Genomic DNA, 18,284 nt, shown 5'->3' with positions numbered 1-18,284 from the left:
TAGTTTGGAGTAAATTCTACCTCCAGCAAATGTCCAGTAACATACAAAGGTTGCTTGTTAAAATAAAAGCATTCACTGATGTACAACAACTGAACCAAACATGTATCTGTTGAGTGACAAACAGCGAGAGTTGCTGTTATTTATTTTCTTAATGATTTTCTACATTGAACCTGACAATTAATTGAAAGTGGATTTAAAAACTGACGTAAATATTTATTCGTGTTAAATATTCACGAAAAGCCAGCTGGATGCAGAACACAGCATTTTAACCGGAGTGGTGAAACCTGGTTGTTCCACACTGGGATGCGAATCACTCAGTCCAGAGCTGGTGCCACTTGGCTTCGCCCGCACAGGCAGGAGAAAAATCAGCAGGTTGAGGCTTTGCTGACCGCAGGACAGAAGAGATTAAAGGCTGAAGGAGCAGGGCGAGCACCGTCGGTATTAACATCACAGAAGGGAAGTATTAGCGCGCCCACCTGTTGCCTCCTCAGTGCACCTGTCACTTACAGGATATAGTTCATCTAGTGACGTTTAAGGTGAAGGAGGGGACAAACATAAAGCTGAGAAATAGCTTTGTTTTCCTGACGCGTTGGTTAGAATATATACTGTATTCAGATATTAAAGAATTTGGTTACGTATTCATTTTTAAATACATGTTTGTGGTTTCTGCATCTGGGAGAAAGGTCTTTATGTGTCAGGACTCCTGGTGTGTACAAAACAATATGTACATGAATGGGAAATACATATTACAGTACAACCTCTAGTCGCAGTCATCTCAATGGATGGAGCTTGCCATGAATATAAAGTCTCCTATGTTACATTTCCATTGAGCTTGACACCTTTACAGTCATTAATGTTAACCAGGGCTTTTCCATCATGACCAGACTAGAGCTCCTTGACACAATGCCACTTTTGCCAGAGAGTGTAATAAAGCCAAAATGGGGGATTGGGAACAATCTAGCCACCCTTGTTCCAGCTGTCACGGTTCTTGACAGGAGAAGATGTGAATCCTCTGCCAACGTTAGGAAGGAGGACAGAGGTGAGGCTATCTCCTCCATCTGGAAATGTACAACACAAGGCCAAGGGGTTAGGTGAGAGCAAACACTGGTATTTAACAGATCAAGAGGCTTCTTGGCATTTCACTCACATTCTGAGACATTTGTCTTTCCCGCCGCTGGCCACTCTTTGTCCATCAGGACTCCAGTCCACTGCATAAACCTAAACACGCAAGCAACAAACCAATGAGGGAAAGAAAAATACAGGAAATACACACAACTACTGTGTCATGTTGTGAATCCTGTGACATTTTTCCCTCCCTCACCTCATCTGCGTGACCAGGTAGGTCCATGTTGAGCTTTCCTGTCTTGATGTCCCAAACTTTCAGTGTGCTGTCGCTGCTGCCGCTGACCAGCAGCCTGCTGTCTGCTGACCACGCCACTTGATACACAGATGCCACATGGCCACGCAGGGACATTAAGTACCTGCAGGTAGGTAGACAAGCAGGCAGAGACATGATCACACACTGACAGACAAACACTTTAGGCTTCCAGCACCATCACATGGACAACGGCAGTATTACATACATGTTATATGTGACGGTAGACATTGTGGTTGACGGATTTTCTTACTTTCCAGTGCGTCCGTCCCAGATTTTGATGGATTTGTCAAACGAGGCTGAGGCGAGGAGCCTGGTGTCTGGGGAGAATAGCACTTCGTTGACTAGGGCGCTGTGGCCGGTCATCCTGGCCAGAGGCTTCTTGTCTTCTGCAGGGTTCCACAGGAACAAGGTGAAATCATCTGAGCCAGACACCAAGCGCTCTGGAGCTGAACCCTGAAGCAGCAGAAGAGGAGTAAAGGCACTGACACAAGGTGCACACAGACTTGAACATATCAGTACTTTACAGCACAACAGTACTTACCCTGACTTTGTTATATCTCTGCAAGGCTTTCTCTTTAATCTCTTCCACTGGGGGGGGGGGGGGGGGGGGGGGGGAAGCTTGTTACATGAAAACATCCTCCACAGAACAGAAAATGTGTTTGTTTATCAGAGCAGAACAGAAAAGAGGAGTTCCAACTGGGATTTTAGGCCTTACATGATCCGGTAAGGTCCTGCAGGTTGACAGTGGCAGTTGCGGGTTCAAAAGCGCCAGTTCGCAGGACGTAGTCTGTGCTGAGAGCCAGGGTGTTCACCCAGTGGGCGTGTCCCTGCAGAGTCCTGCACTGGACACCCTGTTTCCACAGACAGACATAAACACAAATCAAGAGTCACTCTGTCACACAGGTGTCTCCTCCCTCTCGATTTGGCTCATTGTGTCTGTAGAGATCAACATTGTGCCAGCCCTACACACAAACAAACACACACACACATAAACACACACTTACATCTTTGGCTCTCCACACTTTGACTGTTCTGTCCTGAGAAGAAGTGTATAGAAGTCCATCTCCTCCCCACTTCACACAGGTGACTGACTGAGTGTGTCCAGTCAGAATCTTCTCACAGCGTCCCAACACTGTGTCCCAGATACGTACTGACCCGTCTTTAGAGCTACTGGCTAAGTACCGACACTCTGGGTTACTGAAAGGGAGAGGGAGGAAACAGTAAACACGACAGAGAGCCGAACTCACTTCTTTTGTCAAAATTGGTGACGTTAACCCATCTCCCAAGGCTGGATTTTAGTTATTTGTGTTACTGCAAATGTCAAAGTGATTTGAATGATGTTTTCTTACTTCTGGAACAAAACCCAGAAGTTGTAGTTTCACTTTGGCTGTTTATATAACAATGTTTAAGTGCACTGTTTTGGTAGTTAGTGTGCAAGTAACTCAATTAGTGTGCCATTGTGTACTATTAGGAACTCATACAGGGGTTGCACTGACTTGACTGAATGCACAGGTGAAGCCAACAATATTAACAATACATTCAAATGTCCTAGTAAAAACATTACAGTGAGCCAGCATGCACAAAACCAGGACCCTGAAACTGAGGCACCTAAATGGACTTCATCCATTTTATTATTTAAATTGCCTTCTGTGAAAATCTATAGTGGTTCTAATTTTACAGTTTCACAAGTAAAATATATCAGCGCAGAAGCTGTGTCTGAATGTGATTTTAGGCGAGCGCTAAAATAATAGGCAGCAATGTACAGTAATGAGAAAGTGATGACTCACAGATGTAGAGGTTCCCAGCAGAGCCAAGTGATCCATTTGGTGTGTCCTGTCAAAGTCTTTCCCGTCTGTGTACCCGTCACTGGATCCCAAAGACAGATCTACAGGAACATCACCAGAAAAAAAAAAACAAAAAAAAAACCTACAATGTTCATCGGCTTCATCTAACAAACACAGATCAGACATGTGTATGTTGGAGGCATACCTGACTGTTCTTGCACCCTGAAGCCAGTTTCTTGCCATCGGGTGACCAGGCGATGCTCAATACCCAGTGTGTGTGTCCTTAAATAGAAAAGAATACAGCTCAGTGGTGTTTAAAACCACTAAACTATCATTTGTATCTTAATGTATAGCAGATATTGTTGCCCTACAGAAGTGACTTCATACCTCTGGCAGTGTGGTGGGGCGTCTCAGTTGTCAAGTCCCAAAAACGCACTGTGGTATCACCTGAACCACTGGCCAGATATCTAAAGCAAACGAGGACAACTTCATTAACAATATGTCTAAACCTACCCATGGGGCGTGTCTTTAGAATAGAATTTCTAGTTTAATCTAAATACTGTTCAATCATAAGGGCTCTCTTGATAAATCAGGAGTACAACAGAGCATGCAAAAGGCAAAGAAATTCTGTGTGAGAGTTACTCACTTGCCGGTGGGGCTGAAAGCAGTTGAGATGACAGCTTCTGTGTGTCCCTGTAGTGTGCTGGTACAGCGGGCCACAGCTCGAACTCTGAACACAGCCTGAGGCTGGTACACAACTGGCAGGACCTGCTCTGTCTCAACCCCAAGAGCCTTCACACACGACCCCAGACTGGACACCACCTCAGCCTCTCCACGCACAAAAAATGCCAGTGGTACTGGCTCTTCCTACAGCGAAGAAAACACAAAAATTAGATATATTCACTGGACTTTAGATTTCAGCTTTATATGACTTTGATAATGTGATGTGTCTACAAGGGGCTAAAACAGAAACCAATCTGTGCCTTTTGAGAGACGACCTCTTTTTAGGGATAATAAAATCTACATTTGTTTATCTGAATATTGTTACTTAGATTTGGGATTTACCATGCAAAATTTACCATGGGAAGAGTGAGAAATGTGTTCAAGACTACACCAAATGATAGTGCATATATTGTATACAGTAATACCACTTTGAAACATTGACATGCACATCTTCATTTGAAACTGAATATTGTAAATATGCAAAAATACTGGCCAAATATATAGGACATATTTTAAATGTTTACATTCTAATCACAGCTTGAATTCTATATCTATGTAACATAATACCAGCTAGTCACCTTCTGCAGCAGTGCATTGCAGACCAGCTGCAGTTTGTCAGGAGTGATGTCTAGAGGCACATCAAAAGGTGAACCCAGAACCTCCCCTTCCTCATCCTGAAACTGGATCAGGAGCCGCTCCACGTCCTCACTCGTCATCCTCTGTTTGGTTTGGATCCAAATCTAACAAAAGAAAAGCTTTATATAGATAGAAGTATAAACAGGTGGTAACTTTTTTTCCATTCTGTAAATAATGTCTTATTTCCTATACAGTTAGGGAAATCTCTGACTGGTTGTTCCCTGCTGTAAAATATAACATTTATTTTTTTTGTTGAAACACATCCAGGCTCTAGTGAGGCAGTACAAGTGGATGGATGTTGTTTTTAATTTTGAGCCCATGGATGCTGCTTCACTGAAAGATCAAACCTTGACGGTGTATTTGCAGAATCGATTTCTATCCTAGGAGGTGCTGTCATTTCTCAGTCGTTATGAAGGCAACATTATAGCTTAGCTAAACTAGGCTACCTCACATAAAGGTTACTTAAACTAAACATACAAATGTTTATTTAGAAAACTGGACAAGGAGCAACACACTGCAGAGCCATGTGTAACACTGTTATTGTAATGCTCTGGACCAAATCGCACCACCTGAAATGAACCGTTTAGCGGTTTACTTTTAGCTAGCCTGTGTCAACCATAGTCTACGCTGTAAACCAACAGAGCTAACTCCGCTAGCCTGCTGTTTAGCCATTATTTTGGAGACCTAATTCCTTTTAGCAGCGATTGCAGGACAGCAAGACAACCATCGTTTGTTTACGCAACTGTGCCCAGTTTTATAAGACATTACAGCGGCACATACAGGTGGTAAAACTTTACCTTCAGCGAGGTAGCGATGTGTTAAACTTCTCCACGTGTGTAGCACCGAAGAGCCTTTACATGAAAGATAAGCTAGGAAGGTGAAGTTGTCAAGCCAGTGGACGGATTCTCGCAAGGAATTATGGGAGTTTGGAGTGAGAAGAGTTTCTTGCTGGATTGCCTTGCTCATCTTCATTTTTATTATATTTCGGTACATTTTCTGCGCCATATTTTAGGCCAAGATTTTTATGAGCTCAGGATTTGTAATCATGGTATCCTGATGCCTTATGGGTTAGGAGGATATTAATGTCACAAAGTAACACATTTTTGTCTGTCCTATATATATCTATACGAATATGAGTTTGATATAAATATAATTAGCCTATATTCCTCCATCATGTTTTTCTTTTCTTCTGTACAAGAGGAATAGTTTTGTAAATGTAATGAAAACCCCTCATGTCTTGCTTTTCCTGATAAGCTCCAATGCAAATCCCTGACCTGACTGAGAACCGTTGAGATGAGTAGAGCCTGCTGTATTTTAAATTTAAATTTCGCCCAATTTAAATATAGTTTATATGGAGAAAGTGGGCCCTTAAAGTCATACTTACCTACCACTTCCAAATTAAAAACAGACATATATTGGTTTCCCTGACTGGGGTTAAAATATTTGCATCGAGAGGAAACAGAGGAAGAGACGTAACTGCAGTCACATCATCACAGATGAACTTGAAAGGCATTTCCAGCACTTTCCAAACAAACAACCTGCACTTCATATATCTCATTACCACAGTGAAACAAAGAGTCTAGACCAAATACACATCCAACATGTTGATTGTGTTCTGTGATATTATTCACTCTATCAATCAGTCAACCAAATATACACTTCACTATAACACGCGTGCACACAACAGGAAATTTGGACACTTTTTCTTTGAAAACAATCACCATTTTTGCATTGGAATAGAAAAGACATCCTATATTTTACTAATGTAAGAAACTACAGTCAAGAAGTTTAGAGCCAGATAGATAAATAATTAATTCAAATCTAATTCAAATCCAAATAAATTCAACATATAATCCTATTATGATTCTGTTCACTGCCTTTGAGTCTGTCATGATACACATTAGACTTATATTACCGCATATACAATACATTACACATATTTGTTATAAAGCAATAACTGACTCAAAACACCTCAGTGTACAAGTCCACATCAGCATCCACATCTAACATGAAATGTTCTTCGAGGATTAATGTGTACATTATATTTTAAATCTTTCTGCCATCTTTTTCATTCCACCCAAAGACACTTGGGTCCAATGGCTGGTGCAAATAACTGATAGCAAGAATTTAAGACAGTATAAAGTAAAACAGCCTGCAAGATCATAGAACTCTCTATAAAACAGTTCCCTATGATTGGCAGATCTTTCTTACACTTATTGTACAGCTCTCTGCATTGGCACTAATGAAGACCAAACCAAAACATAAAAATGTGTTTTTAAAAACTATTTGACCAATGACTTATTAACCTGCACTATTTTCAAACAACACAACTTAAGCACGCCTTTTGTTTTTAAAGCAACAGTGTAGTTTGGCATGTTTATTCCTTTATTTTCTGCTCTAACAGGCAAAAAAAAGGCCTGTGATGGTCGGCTACTCATTATAGCAATGAACCTTTTTTTTTTTTTGTAGAGAAACTGCTCCAGCAAGAATGAATCTGATTTAAGGTGAATTCCTTAAAGGCAAAAGTCAGCAACAACAAATTAAAGTTTCCAGTCCATGTGATGGGGCAGTGTGGTGGGCCATTATTTAATGACTGAGTCAGCTCATCCAGTAGATGATGGAGTTGATCTTGGGGCATTTGAAGGTCTGAATCCGTTCTGTGTGAATTTGCAGGGGAGAGGAATGTGATGTGGCACTGCGGTGAATTTGATCTTATTTGTTGAGCCCGTTGATGTCAGGAACGAGGCCTTCCATAACGGCACGCTTTGACTCCAGGATCTGCGAGATCAAAACAGAGATGGGATCCTTAAAATGCCACATTAACTTCCTGCTGAGAATATACACTTAGTGACTACTTTATTAGGCACACCTGTACAACAATTGCTCTGCCAGAAATTCTACCTTTACACATTTTATTATGTTTATATTTTGTTGACATTGTTGGAAATGTGAAAATTAAATTATATGTTTATCCATGAGGTTATAGTTGATGGTGGTATTGTAAGGGACCACATGATACTAACTATGACATCACTGCTAAAACATTGCTTGACATACCAATAATTTATTAGTAGTTTACTTTTTTTAATACTTTTTCTCACAGGAACTGTACTTTGCATTATTTACCAGTACAGATTTCACTGTTAGTCAAACCTTTTTCTGTTTCTGGCATTATTCTAACAGAGAATGTTAATTTGTCTAAGAGAAGAAACAATAATGAAAGATGAGGTAAAACCATGATGTGATAGCGGCACACTCACCTGGAAGTTAGTGCTGAGGCCGATGATGCTTTGCATGTTTGTGCTGTAGTAACCCAAAACATACTCTCCACTTAGCAGAGGGATCCCGTCCTTATCCACAGATATCTGCAAACAAAACACACACGTTTACCTATATAATGAAACCTGCACTTATAGTTTATTTTCATTGTAAACAGTTTCTAAACGTAATACAAAAGCCTCACTTTCACTTTACCTGTATGACTTCATTTGTCTCTGGCAGCTCATTCTCCCTAACCCAAACAAAGGTTTCATAGTCGGACGCACTCTTGAATCCCACCTGCAGGACATCAAACCCACGAGTTCAGATCTGTATTGTATTATATTGTTTGTTTGTTGTTGTGTTGTGTTGCATTTTTCACTCTGTGTCGGTCCCAGTACCTTGTACAGGCCAATCCAGTCCCATGTGGAGGACATGAAGTACTCTTGGATGGTGTAGTTAAGAAGTGCATCCTGGTCGGCGCTCCAAACACCCACAGGAGAGATGTGCACCAGTGGGGTGTCAAAGTACTTCCTCAGCTGTGGGAGATTTAACAATGTAGAAACAAAACCTTCACTTAGTCGTGATATTAGATGATGTACTGATGAGCAGATTTGAGGACCACAAAACAAAGTCCTAGTGTCCAATAATAAATCTGCTCTCACCTCCAGATTGAAGGTTGCAATCACAGGCTTGTGGTCACTGACTCCGTAGCTCATTTCACTGGTGTATTTATCCTGGGTGACCAGGATTGGATACTCATCTTGTCCATCATCAGTAGAAGTGGATGCCCTCTCATCATCGTCCTCTGATGGTGGGGTTTTGGGTTTGATGCGCCAGAGGATCCGATCAGTCCAGGCTGGTTTCCTCTTCTTGCCACTGGGCAAAGCAAAAGCAAGTGTTGATACCGCAGGTTGAAATTCTCTGTTTCTAATGCTTACCTGATACATCACATATCCATTTCTGATGCATTTCAACCTAAATAGCAAATTCCTATTCTTAGACAGAAATAATGAAAATGATGCTGTTAAAGTACACACACCCCACACACACACACCACACACAAATGCAATGCAGAGTAACAATATACCTACAGAGTAGCATGCTGGGGAGAAATGATGGATATTAGGAATGGACAACAACATGTAACTTATTACAGCTCATGTCTACACACATTCACTATAAAAAGCAACACATCCCATACGCAAATGTAATATATGTACATGTATTGAATTCCCATATATGAAATATATGTAGCCTACATATGAAGTAAAATCATACATGTACATATAGTCTATTTATGTCAAAATTACACACGGAACCTATTAGAAAGTAGAACAATTTCATATATTAACACATATGTCTAGTTAATAGAAACATGTATGTTCATGTTTATATTATACATATGTTACGTAAATATATGTCCATCCCAAAGCCTGTCAAAAAATGTTGATATTATATATGTAAATATAAAAGATACACATGTATGTTTACATTTAATAAGAAATTATTAAGAAAGTATATAAACATATAGAAGTTGCAATTTACTATGGGTATTTCATATATGTTATAAACTTATATCTTCATTTATCCAGAGGATGTATATATGTGATAATAATATATCCCCTTATAAGTAACATATATTGCAACATCTGTCTTAATATAGGGGCATATATGTCACATATTACATTTCTGTATGGGATACATTATGCAGGAATAAACAGTAGGGTTCTGGGTGCAGAAGGGAGCAGTCTCATGAATTTGCAGATTAAATCTGAAATTCATGAACGCTATTACCCCTTTGCGTCATGTCATTTATATCAGTGTCTCCAGTTATTTTGTGATTGTAGGTTATATGTATATAACCTAACCTATGTATATAACAGCTTGACAGGGCATATCTATGGAGACACCCACCTTGGCGGGTCTAGCTCCCTGTACCAGGCCCCCAACCAGACAGAGAGCAGCCCCCAGGTGAGGGAGGTGAGGAGGAAGAAGAGGGTGGTGCTGCAGCGCTGCAGGGGCCTGGGTCTGTACATGGTTAGGGGCAGCGCCACAGTGCTCTTTCTGAGAGAGACACATACATGGTGCGAGTGTCAGGAACGGATATGACTCACAGAAAGAGCTGCTCCCAATTTCATCTATACATCAGGGTTTACTGCTTTGGTCTCCTGTTTAGTGAGTCTCTCCGGGGACTCAAGCTTGTGCCACCACATTGTCAATTGACAATGTGGTGGCACAAGCTTTCGGGAAAGAGGACAGATGGTGCGGGGACTAAGAAATAAGGGAATGTGGGGCATGCAACACAAAAGAAGTGGTGTCTCTTACTTAAAACCAAACCATGTCTTTGGAGAGCTGTTCAAAATTTGAAGGGAAAGAAGTGCGCAAGTGAAGTTTGGGTGCATGTTTGGGAAGTGTGTGTCCATGTTGGTGAACAATATGCTTGTTTGAGGCTCATGTTACCTGGTATCGTAGGTGTCAGAGTTGCGGTCAAACTTGTAGGTGGGTTTAAAATTTAATGGCCCTTCCTCAAATTCCTGCAGGAATGGCTCCTTCTTCTTCATTGTGATGAGCTGCAAAAAAAAAAGAAAGTTAGCAAGTGTGCATTATAGTGAGCGTGTGTGTGTCTGTGTGGGTGTGTGTGTGTGCTCATTTCCTCACATCACCTGGTCTTTGCTCCACAGCAAATTAAGCCGTCCACTGTTTATGGACGAGCGGAGGAAGTGCAAGCCGTGGTCTGCAATGCGGAAGTTCAGGTCGCCAAACCAGAACACCACCCTGTGAGAGAGGGACGGAGAGCCTCATTTCACTTGCTGCACCACAACCTTCAGTGCGTATATTTCACAGTGCAAATGTGTGTGTGTGTGTGTGTGTGTGTGTGTGTGTGTGTGTGTGTGTGTGTGTGTGTGTGTCCTGACTTGTGGTCCAGGACATGTGGCGTGTCGGTGATGTCAAAGTCTTGCGCCTCCAGGATGTACTCGAACTCATCCACGCGCTGCAGAGCGTAGTTCATGTGGGCTGCTAGGTGGCAGTTGAGGAAGCACACCATGTGGCCGTAGAAGGAAAAACGAACGGACACTCCACCTTTATTACCCTGACACAGATAAGCGGAGGAGAAGGAGTACAGTGTGTGAAAGGGAAAGGTGAAGTGGATTTCCACAGACTCTCACAATAAGTTTAAAGTCAGCTTATACGGATGAATACAGATTCATTTTCCTACAGTATTTACAAGAAAATTAAATATAGTATTTTAAAAACCTCTTAATTCCCATTTTTTTCCACAAATAAAAAAAAAGTCTTGTCTTTATTCAGTCAGATGATTTTTTTCCTTTAACTTCATTATTGATGAGACCATTTGTCTTGCAAGTGTTTGCCCCAGTGCACAAGTTTTACCATCAAATGCTCTTTGTTTGTGATTTCATTCAGTCAAAGCTGTTGCACGTTCCACTAAACAAAGACAACAGGCCTTTCATAGTGTCCTTAAACTCCACAGCAACTGAAGCCGGTGGGATTCCCGGCTGGCAGAGTTTAACGCTGTCGTTGTCTGTAAGGTTCTGGGCCGACCAGTGCTCCCATTGTGATTTCCTACCCAGTATCCAAAGATGCCGGTACGGGTGTAGGTGGTCTGGATGTTTCTGATGTAGGGGAGGTGAATTTGTTTGGCAAAAACCAGCAGCAGCAAACCCTGCATCCTCACTGATGTCACCTACACAGACAGAGATAGTGAGAGATTTTATTAATCATTTTTCCTTTGTTCTATTTTTGTATTCTTATCTAAAAATGTTTTTTTTTATTTCTCCTATCAATTTTTGATTGAGTTATATAGATATAATATCATAAACTGTAATCTTGTATTATATGAGAATATGTAAATATACAGATATATCTAAAGATATTGCATTAAAGATATATATATATATATATATATGAACACAGTGGCAGTTATATAAGTTTTACATACTTTTTTTTTTTTCAGAAGCCTTCAGGATACAGTTATTTATCCCAGCTGTTTTTAGCTACACTAGTTTCTTCACACACTGTTGTTTATACGTCTCCACACAGTACAATTTTCCCTTTTCCTCCCCTTTGTCTCACTCTCACCTTGACGAATCCTCTGGGTGCCAGTGTGTCCATGAAGACGTGGCTCCAGGAGTCCTCCGCTAACAGGTCTGAGATGAACCTCACAGGGGTGGCGTTCACCTCCTGCAGGCTGACACACACCAACACCAGTGAGGATGACAAATACAAATACTGGCACGCTGGCGTCCTGTAAATCCTGCCGCTTTGAGCTCCAGTGTGACAAATTAAACTGCAGCTTCCACATGTTTGTTGCTCACCCAATCACGTAGAGATCTGTGGGGGGCTGGACATCCAGTTGCAGCAAAGCGGTGACGTCTTCAGGAGGCTCTGCTGTGGCCACATTCCAGGTCACCATGTGCAGCCTGTCAGTGTGTGTTTTTGGGTTAATGACAGTATTTGACCAAAGTTACATTGTCACATTTTCCAGGTTTTAATCACACCAGATTCAGGGTTATTGTATTCATACTTCTATGACTAGTAAAACACAGAAGACATTAATTATTGACTTTTTTAACAGTTTTTCTGAATCTTACTTGGTTAACTGGAAACCACTTAATAACTGTTAAGATTAAGATGTCCGGATAAATTTCAACTTAAGGTCCTGTCAGTTTCTGCACCTCTTGATTTGAACAGTTAAGCATTTACAACAAGACTGATGGCAAGTAAGTAAAACAAGTTCTTGATCATTTCAGAGAACTCGAACAAACTTGTGTATGCACGGGTGACAATGTGCACGTGTCAACCTGAACGCATCTGTGGGAACGTAGCGTCCGCAGAGCTGGAACGCTTCATCCAGCGTGCGGGACACTTCCTCACTCGCTTCATCATCAGAGCTCATGTCCTCTATGCAGGTCAGCAGCTGGGACAAACGCTGGCGGAGGAGCATCTTGGACCTCGAGCCCTGAGATGCTGAGCTGCTCATGCTGTCTGAGCGCACACGTGGACTGTCTGACAAGTAGTCCATCTTTGGATGTTGGTTTTCAGCTTTGTTACCTACCTGTTCTACAGGTCAGGAAGGTTCTTTAAGATTATTGAAATTAAATAATAAAGATGCCGTATTGCAAGGACCAACAAGCAAAATCCAGTGGATGAAATGCTTTTGGCGTTCCTTCCCCCTCAGACTTCTGTGGTTGGTTTGGTTGCAGCCATCTGATGCGAGAGGCCTCCACTCTGCTCAGTCCACTGTGAGCAACATGAGTCGTTTCTTTGTTAGTCAAACCTCTCTGCGTTTGCTTCTGGCAGCTTTTGTTTTAAAGTCCTCCAAACTGATCAGGATGAAAAACCCAAATGCCCAGAGTGGAGGCGCGTCCGTCTTGGTGTAGTCCTTTCCGAGTCCTGTGTGGTCATGCAGCGATGGAGCAACAACTGACAAAGCAGTGGGGTCGACCCAGGAATGTGGGCAAGAATGAGTCCGATTTGGACTCTAATCGCTGGCATGTGAACGCGTGTGTGTTTGTCTTTGAGTGTGTGCAAGTCACAGGGAGTGGAAGAGGAGGACTAGAGGCTGATCCTCCCATCTTTGTGAGTATTGTTGCAAGACTTGGGCAATCATTGAGACGCGTAAGAGGTTTACTACCAGTGTTTTCTCCATCAGCTGAGTAAACTTAACAATGCATGTACCCTCGCAATTAAAGCCATGCATTAGTGAAGGGACATCAGCACACAATAGCATTAGCTTCTTTTGGCCTCAATCCAGTCTCTCCTCATATAGGTGAAAGGTTATCTTTGTAAACCCAGAGAGAAGTGGGGGGCTTAAATGGAGTTTCGTAAGCTCTGATACAGATGCTTTAGTTTTTTTTTTTGTTTTTTTTTTACATAACAAAAGCTCAAATAACTGTAAATTATTGTGTAATTCTATTGTTGCAGCACAGTTAAAAGTGGACAAATTACATCAAAGATTTGGATGCACATAATGCATGAAGCAATCAGCAAGTCCAAAACATTTAGCCTAATACTTAAATGGTTTAAAGAACGTGGTGAAATAATACTTTCAGCTTTAGACAAAAAGTTTAGTTTCAGAGTTAAATAGCCAATATTGGAAAATGTGTTTCTCTGTGAAAAAATGACTAGGATTAGAAAGTATAGGAACTATAAAAAGTTAACTCAAGACTATGACTCTCTTACAGACTGGCTTTTATCATTTAGAGATCCTGGTCTATACTCATTACAGTGAAATGATTTCCTCCAATATGTGTATGGTATTTTGTATCCGTCTTCATGAATTGAATATCTGATTCTGAGACTATGGACTGAATCACACAGCAGCTATGACGATCTATAGGAATTAATGGTATCAAAAAGCGATGGAAATTAATTAAATTAATTCAAAACACCTTAAAAAAAAAGAGGGATGGAAACAAGCTTGGAGCAAAGAAACTACCAGAATAAACTGCCCTTTAAATAAAAAATGTTAATCTTGGGTGCCCCAGTTCTCCCTGCCACATCATGTAACAGCGTCACATGCAGAGACTTTGGGCACATTCTTTAGCAAGCAGAGGTGTTAAGTGGATAACCGACGGGGGTTCACCGGTTCAGCGAGAAATTATGAATAGGAGACTATTTAAGTTTTATCAAAGAGACCTGCAAAGACTAAGAACCAGCAGCCACAAAGCTTGGCTGAAGCCTATGAAGGTTATACAATTGAGACCCTCTACAGGAGAGTTACACCTTCTTTTCTGTACTCTCACTGTCTCTACATTCACCCTTTTCTGCCTGAAGTCTGTGCTTTCTCTCACAATAACTTTCATCAACATTTTGTCACTGTTGCTCCTGGACAAAGAAGAAGAAGCGGAAAAAAAGATGAAGAAGAAGAAGTCTGAATGGGAGAAAAAAGTGACAGGATACTATCTTACCTGCACTTGTCTCTCTCACCGCTACGAAAACTTCCAGTGCTCATTTTCTCCCCTGTAGGCACGCAAACACACATATGCCCAAACAAACTGTAAACAAACAGGAAAGATACCAGGCACAATAATATTCTGGAGCCTAATAAAACAGACAAAGACAAACCAGACAGGGATGCCTGAAAGTCATTTCTGAAATGGCTTTGTAATCATGTCTAATCACGGTTAGCTTCATCCACGTTAAAGTGACAGTGCCCTGAAGGTCATAATGTAAAAACAGAAACACTTTACGAGAGAGACATTTTTTAAAACACATTTTGTAAAAGGTGAGCAAAAGGTTCCCGATGTATAAAAGTGATTCATTTTTATATACTGTTAAAAGGTGAATATCTGTCTGTGAGGTCATGTATCAGCTAAAAACAAGAGGGCTCAGTGAAAATGAGCCAGTAACACATAGGAAAACTGTATAGAATAAAAATCAATATTCATTCAAGTATGTACAAAATGAGCATTTGGTTGGCCTGACTACCATTGACATCCAAATCAGAAAAGCAGTTTTTTGAGGCCTTTGCACCATATAGTGTTTTGACAAACTAATTATAAGGAAACTATTCAGCATTTCTGGACACATGCACAAACTTTCTTTTCATTTGTGATGCCATTGTCTTGACTTAAACCTGCACTCATTGATATTTTTAGCTATTTGGGGGAAGCATATCGTGCTGTAAACACATGACTAACGTCTTGTTAGCAGAGACAAGCAGCATCAAAGATACTCTGTAACAATGATGATGCATTACAAGCAGTGGCAATCATGTGAAATGGTTCCTATCTCCTAAATGGGCGTTGTCGTGATTGCTTGTTGAATGAATCAATCAATGAATGAATTGTATGAATTTGAGCCTAATTTGTTGTTTTTGTTTTTATCAGCTAGCTTAATATCTGATCAAAATCATATCAGTGTAATAATATTCTTTTTTCCCCTCCAAAACAGTTAAATAATAATTAAAGTAAACAAAGAAACACAGCAAGTTTTATTTAAATTTTAATTCATTGTTTCACGTATAAGTCCCTCTAAAGTTCTGTTTACGCGGTTGGAAAGCCATGTCGGCAGTACTGCAGCAGCATGGGCAGAACCAACAAAGAGACCTGTGTTGATAGATCCCGCGAGAGTTTGTTGCTGAGACAGAGGCAGGTCAATTTCTCCTGATCTGTCTGTCTGAAAATCTTTGGCTTGTGAATAATGGGCCCAATAATTATTTCGGTGACTATGGGCTGAAATAATAGGTCATAATCTGTGATCACGTTCACTTCTTCCAGTGGAGTAAACAGACTCAGACCTGCCGCCGGTCTCCTAAAGGGGCGGGGAGGTAGCGAAACCCACGTGACACAGTTACAGGAAACAATTATAAGTGCGCAGTCTCCTTTCTCAAGTGTCCCTGGCAGCGTTTGCGTGAATTTGTGTTTCTGGCCACCAGAAAAATGTAAGTCCTAAAGTCACTCACCTTGAAGCTCTATTTAGATCTGCACTAACACCTGAGGGAAATATGTGGCTCTCTAGCTGCTAAATGCTCCACTATGTTTGCTAGCTAGCCAGTTGCTAATTTGTTTTGTTGTTTGGTGCTGAGCAGGTAGGCTAGCATACATATGGTTTTTAGAGTTGTCTGCTGCTGATGAGACTGAACCGAAAAAGTAAAGTTGCAGGTTGTAAACCAAAACAATGCGATTTATTATGCTAAAATGATAATTAGAGCTGAGGGTAACATAGTCCAGACCCACTGATGATGTAAAAACATAATTTAGTTAAGTTTTAACCATACTTCAACTGTTTTCTGCCTGAACGCGCACCCCTTAAACCTGAGCGCTAAAATATTTTAATACTAAGCCTAACCTGAAAATAAACGATTGGCCTTATGGGGACCATTTATTCAGGGTCCACCAGGTGAAAGGTGAGCGTGTTCCCAAAATATGACTGTGTCAATGGGTTTTTGTCTCATCAATATGACTAAAATAAGTAAACACACACAGCTGCACTCAAACTCACTAAGAGGCTTCATTTGTTGTCATGATACAACACTTGCAATGGCAACTCTTAAATTATTCCTGGTAGACTTTCCCTAAAAAATACTTCACTATAGTATTATTTGCTTTTCAGAATAATGCTATGGTCCAGTCATTGTAATCAAATGTTGCCCATTAAGTTAAATGTTTGTTGGATTTTTCTCAAACCCTCCGAATCCATTGATTGTACAGTGAATACTGTGTTCTTCGACCCTGCAGGATGGAGCTACCATGTGAATGACCTTTAAGAACCATCCCTTTTCCAAACAGCCAGAAAGAAGAAAATAACTTTGAACACTTACGCTGTTACTTAAATCTGTTTCAGAAAAATATAACAAACAGTATGAAGCAAGCCATGTATTGCTCCTTTTGTGTGAGACAGTTTAATCTTTGGGTCAAGCAGAACATTTCTCTCTCAAATTCAGTAAGAGTCGTTGTTTGGTGTAACTAATCTAAAATCCCTTAGACTGACAGATTTTCTTTTTCTTAAAGAACTTGCTCAAAACAAAAAACACCATCATCCATTCACTACAGTACCTTTCTCCGTGTGTTTCTCTTGTGGTGTCCGGAAAAAGCTGCAGACCCCGTGCGCACAGATGACGAAGATCTCCAAAGGGGAGTCGAGAGACTGGATCTGCTTTCCTATTGTGAGTCCCGTTGTTTGACTGTTTCTTCTCTCTTTGGTTCCTGCACTTTGTTCTCAGCTGTTCTGGGTGCAAGGACCCACACACAACCTTCTCTGGACTTTAAGCGTAACATCGGATCAAGCTATTATCCCAGGTTGGCTAACAGTCCAGGGAAAAAGTATTATCTTATTCATGAATGGACATGTCTGTTTATTGAATGTCACTGTGACGCATGCCATTTGTTGCATTAAAGCCCTCTTTGTATGTTCATAAATAATCCCTCACTTTGTTAACAGTATGGAATGTGTAAGGTGCTCTGCTTCACGTCTCCTTAAGAGCAATGACTGGAGATGGTGGAGAGTAATTTCTCATGAAAAGCTTTGGTGGTATTGTAAGTTACATGGTGTTTCAAAATATGATTTCTTGCGTCAGTAATTAAAATGGCATGACAATGTCAAACTATTCCTTTACACTTTTAAAAGAGAAGTACACAGTCAGGCTCCTTTTCCTAATGAACCAGCAACACTGACAAGTACTCTGTAAACCGCTTCATGCCTACAGACATATTAGCTTTTCACTTCCAGTGAAAATTCAGTGCGATGGCAACATGCAAGGTTGCTCCTAATGACTCTGTTATGTTATACATGTACAGGGATAGGGGCTAAATTCAATACTAACCTCGATCGTGGCTCACATTGTTTTCTTTATTATAAAATGAAACATACATAATTTATCTTAACATGTATTAAAGGTGCAATGTGTAAGATCTGGCCAAATCTGGCCAGAATTTTAGTTTAAAATGTTCAAAAAAAGAACTAACACCATCAATAGTAAGTGAAGGAGCCACAGTGATGATGTCATGACCAAGACCACCATCTATTGTATTTCAGAGATA

The 18,284-nt window shown here is 40.7% G+C and overlaps 2 protein-coding genes across 3 annotated transcripts; both read right to left on the bottom strand.

The window, feature by feature from the left end:
* Positions 1–107: 107 nt before the first annotated feature.
* On the bottom strand, positions 108–5,398 carry nle1 (notchless homolog 1 (Drosophila)). Of its 2 annotated transcripts, none has more exons than XM_056398011.1 (13): positions 5,319–5,398; positions 4,464–4,625; positions 3,809–4,029; positions 3,550–3,629; positions 3,368–3,444; positions 3,166–3,263; positions 2,383–2,575; positions 2,094–2,229; positions 1,920–1,966; positions 1,629–1,831; positions 1,322–1,481; positions 1,148–1,218; positions 108–1,058 (listed from the first exon to the last, which is right to left on the bottom strand). In XM_056398011.1, the coding sequence occupies exons 2-13, from the start codon at positions 4,599–4,601 to the stop codon at positions 1,046–1,048; spliced, it is 1,437 nt and encodes a 478-aa protein (XP_056253986.1). In that variant the 5' UTR covers positions 4,602–4,625; positions 5,319–5,398; the 3' UTR covers positions 108–1,045. The 2 variants fall into 2 exon arrangements, with proteins under 2 accessions (XP_056253986.1, XP_056253987.1); XM_056398012.1 differs by having other exon boundaries at positions 4,464–4,640; positions 5,319–5,366.
* Positions 5,399–6,142: 744 nt separating this feature from the next.
* On the bottom strand, positions 6,143–12,823 carry inpp5kb (inositol polyphosphate-5-phosphatase Kb). Its single transcript, XM_056397758.1, has 13 exons — positions 12,603–12,823; positions 12,117–12,221; positions 11,881–11,989; positions 11,369–11,485; positions 10,698–10,873; positions 10,446–10,557; positions 10,243–10,352; positions 10,108–10,134; positions 8,445–8,658; positions 8,181–8,318; positions 7,996–8,079; positions 7,782–7,886; positions 6,143–7,299 (listed from the first exon to the last, which is right to left on the bottom strand). Exons 1-13 carry the CDS (start codon positions 12,821–12,823, stop codon positions 7,234–7,236), a joined length of 1,584 nt encoding a protein of 527 aa, XP_056253733.1. The 3' UTR covers positions 6,143–7,233.
* Between the last annotated feature and the right edge of the window lie 5,461 nt (positions 12,824–18,284).

The sequence above is a fragment of the Seriola aureovittata genome, chromosome 15 (assembly GCF_021018895.1).
Source record: "Seriola aureovittata isolate HTS-2021-v1 ecotype China chromosome 15, ASM2101889v1, whole genome shotgun sequence".
Classification (NCBI taxonomy): Eukaryota; Metazoa; Chordata; class Actinopteri; order Carangiformes; family Carangidae; genus Seriola; species Seriola aureovittata.
The sequence above is the reverse complement of the archived record's forward strand: the minus strand, read 5'-3'. Positions and strand labels throughout refer to the sequence as shown.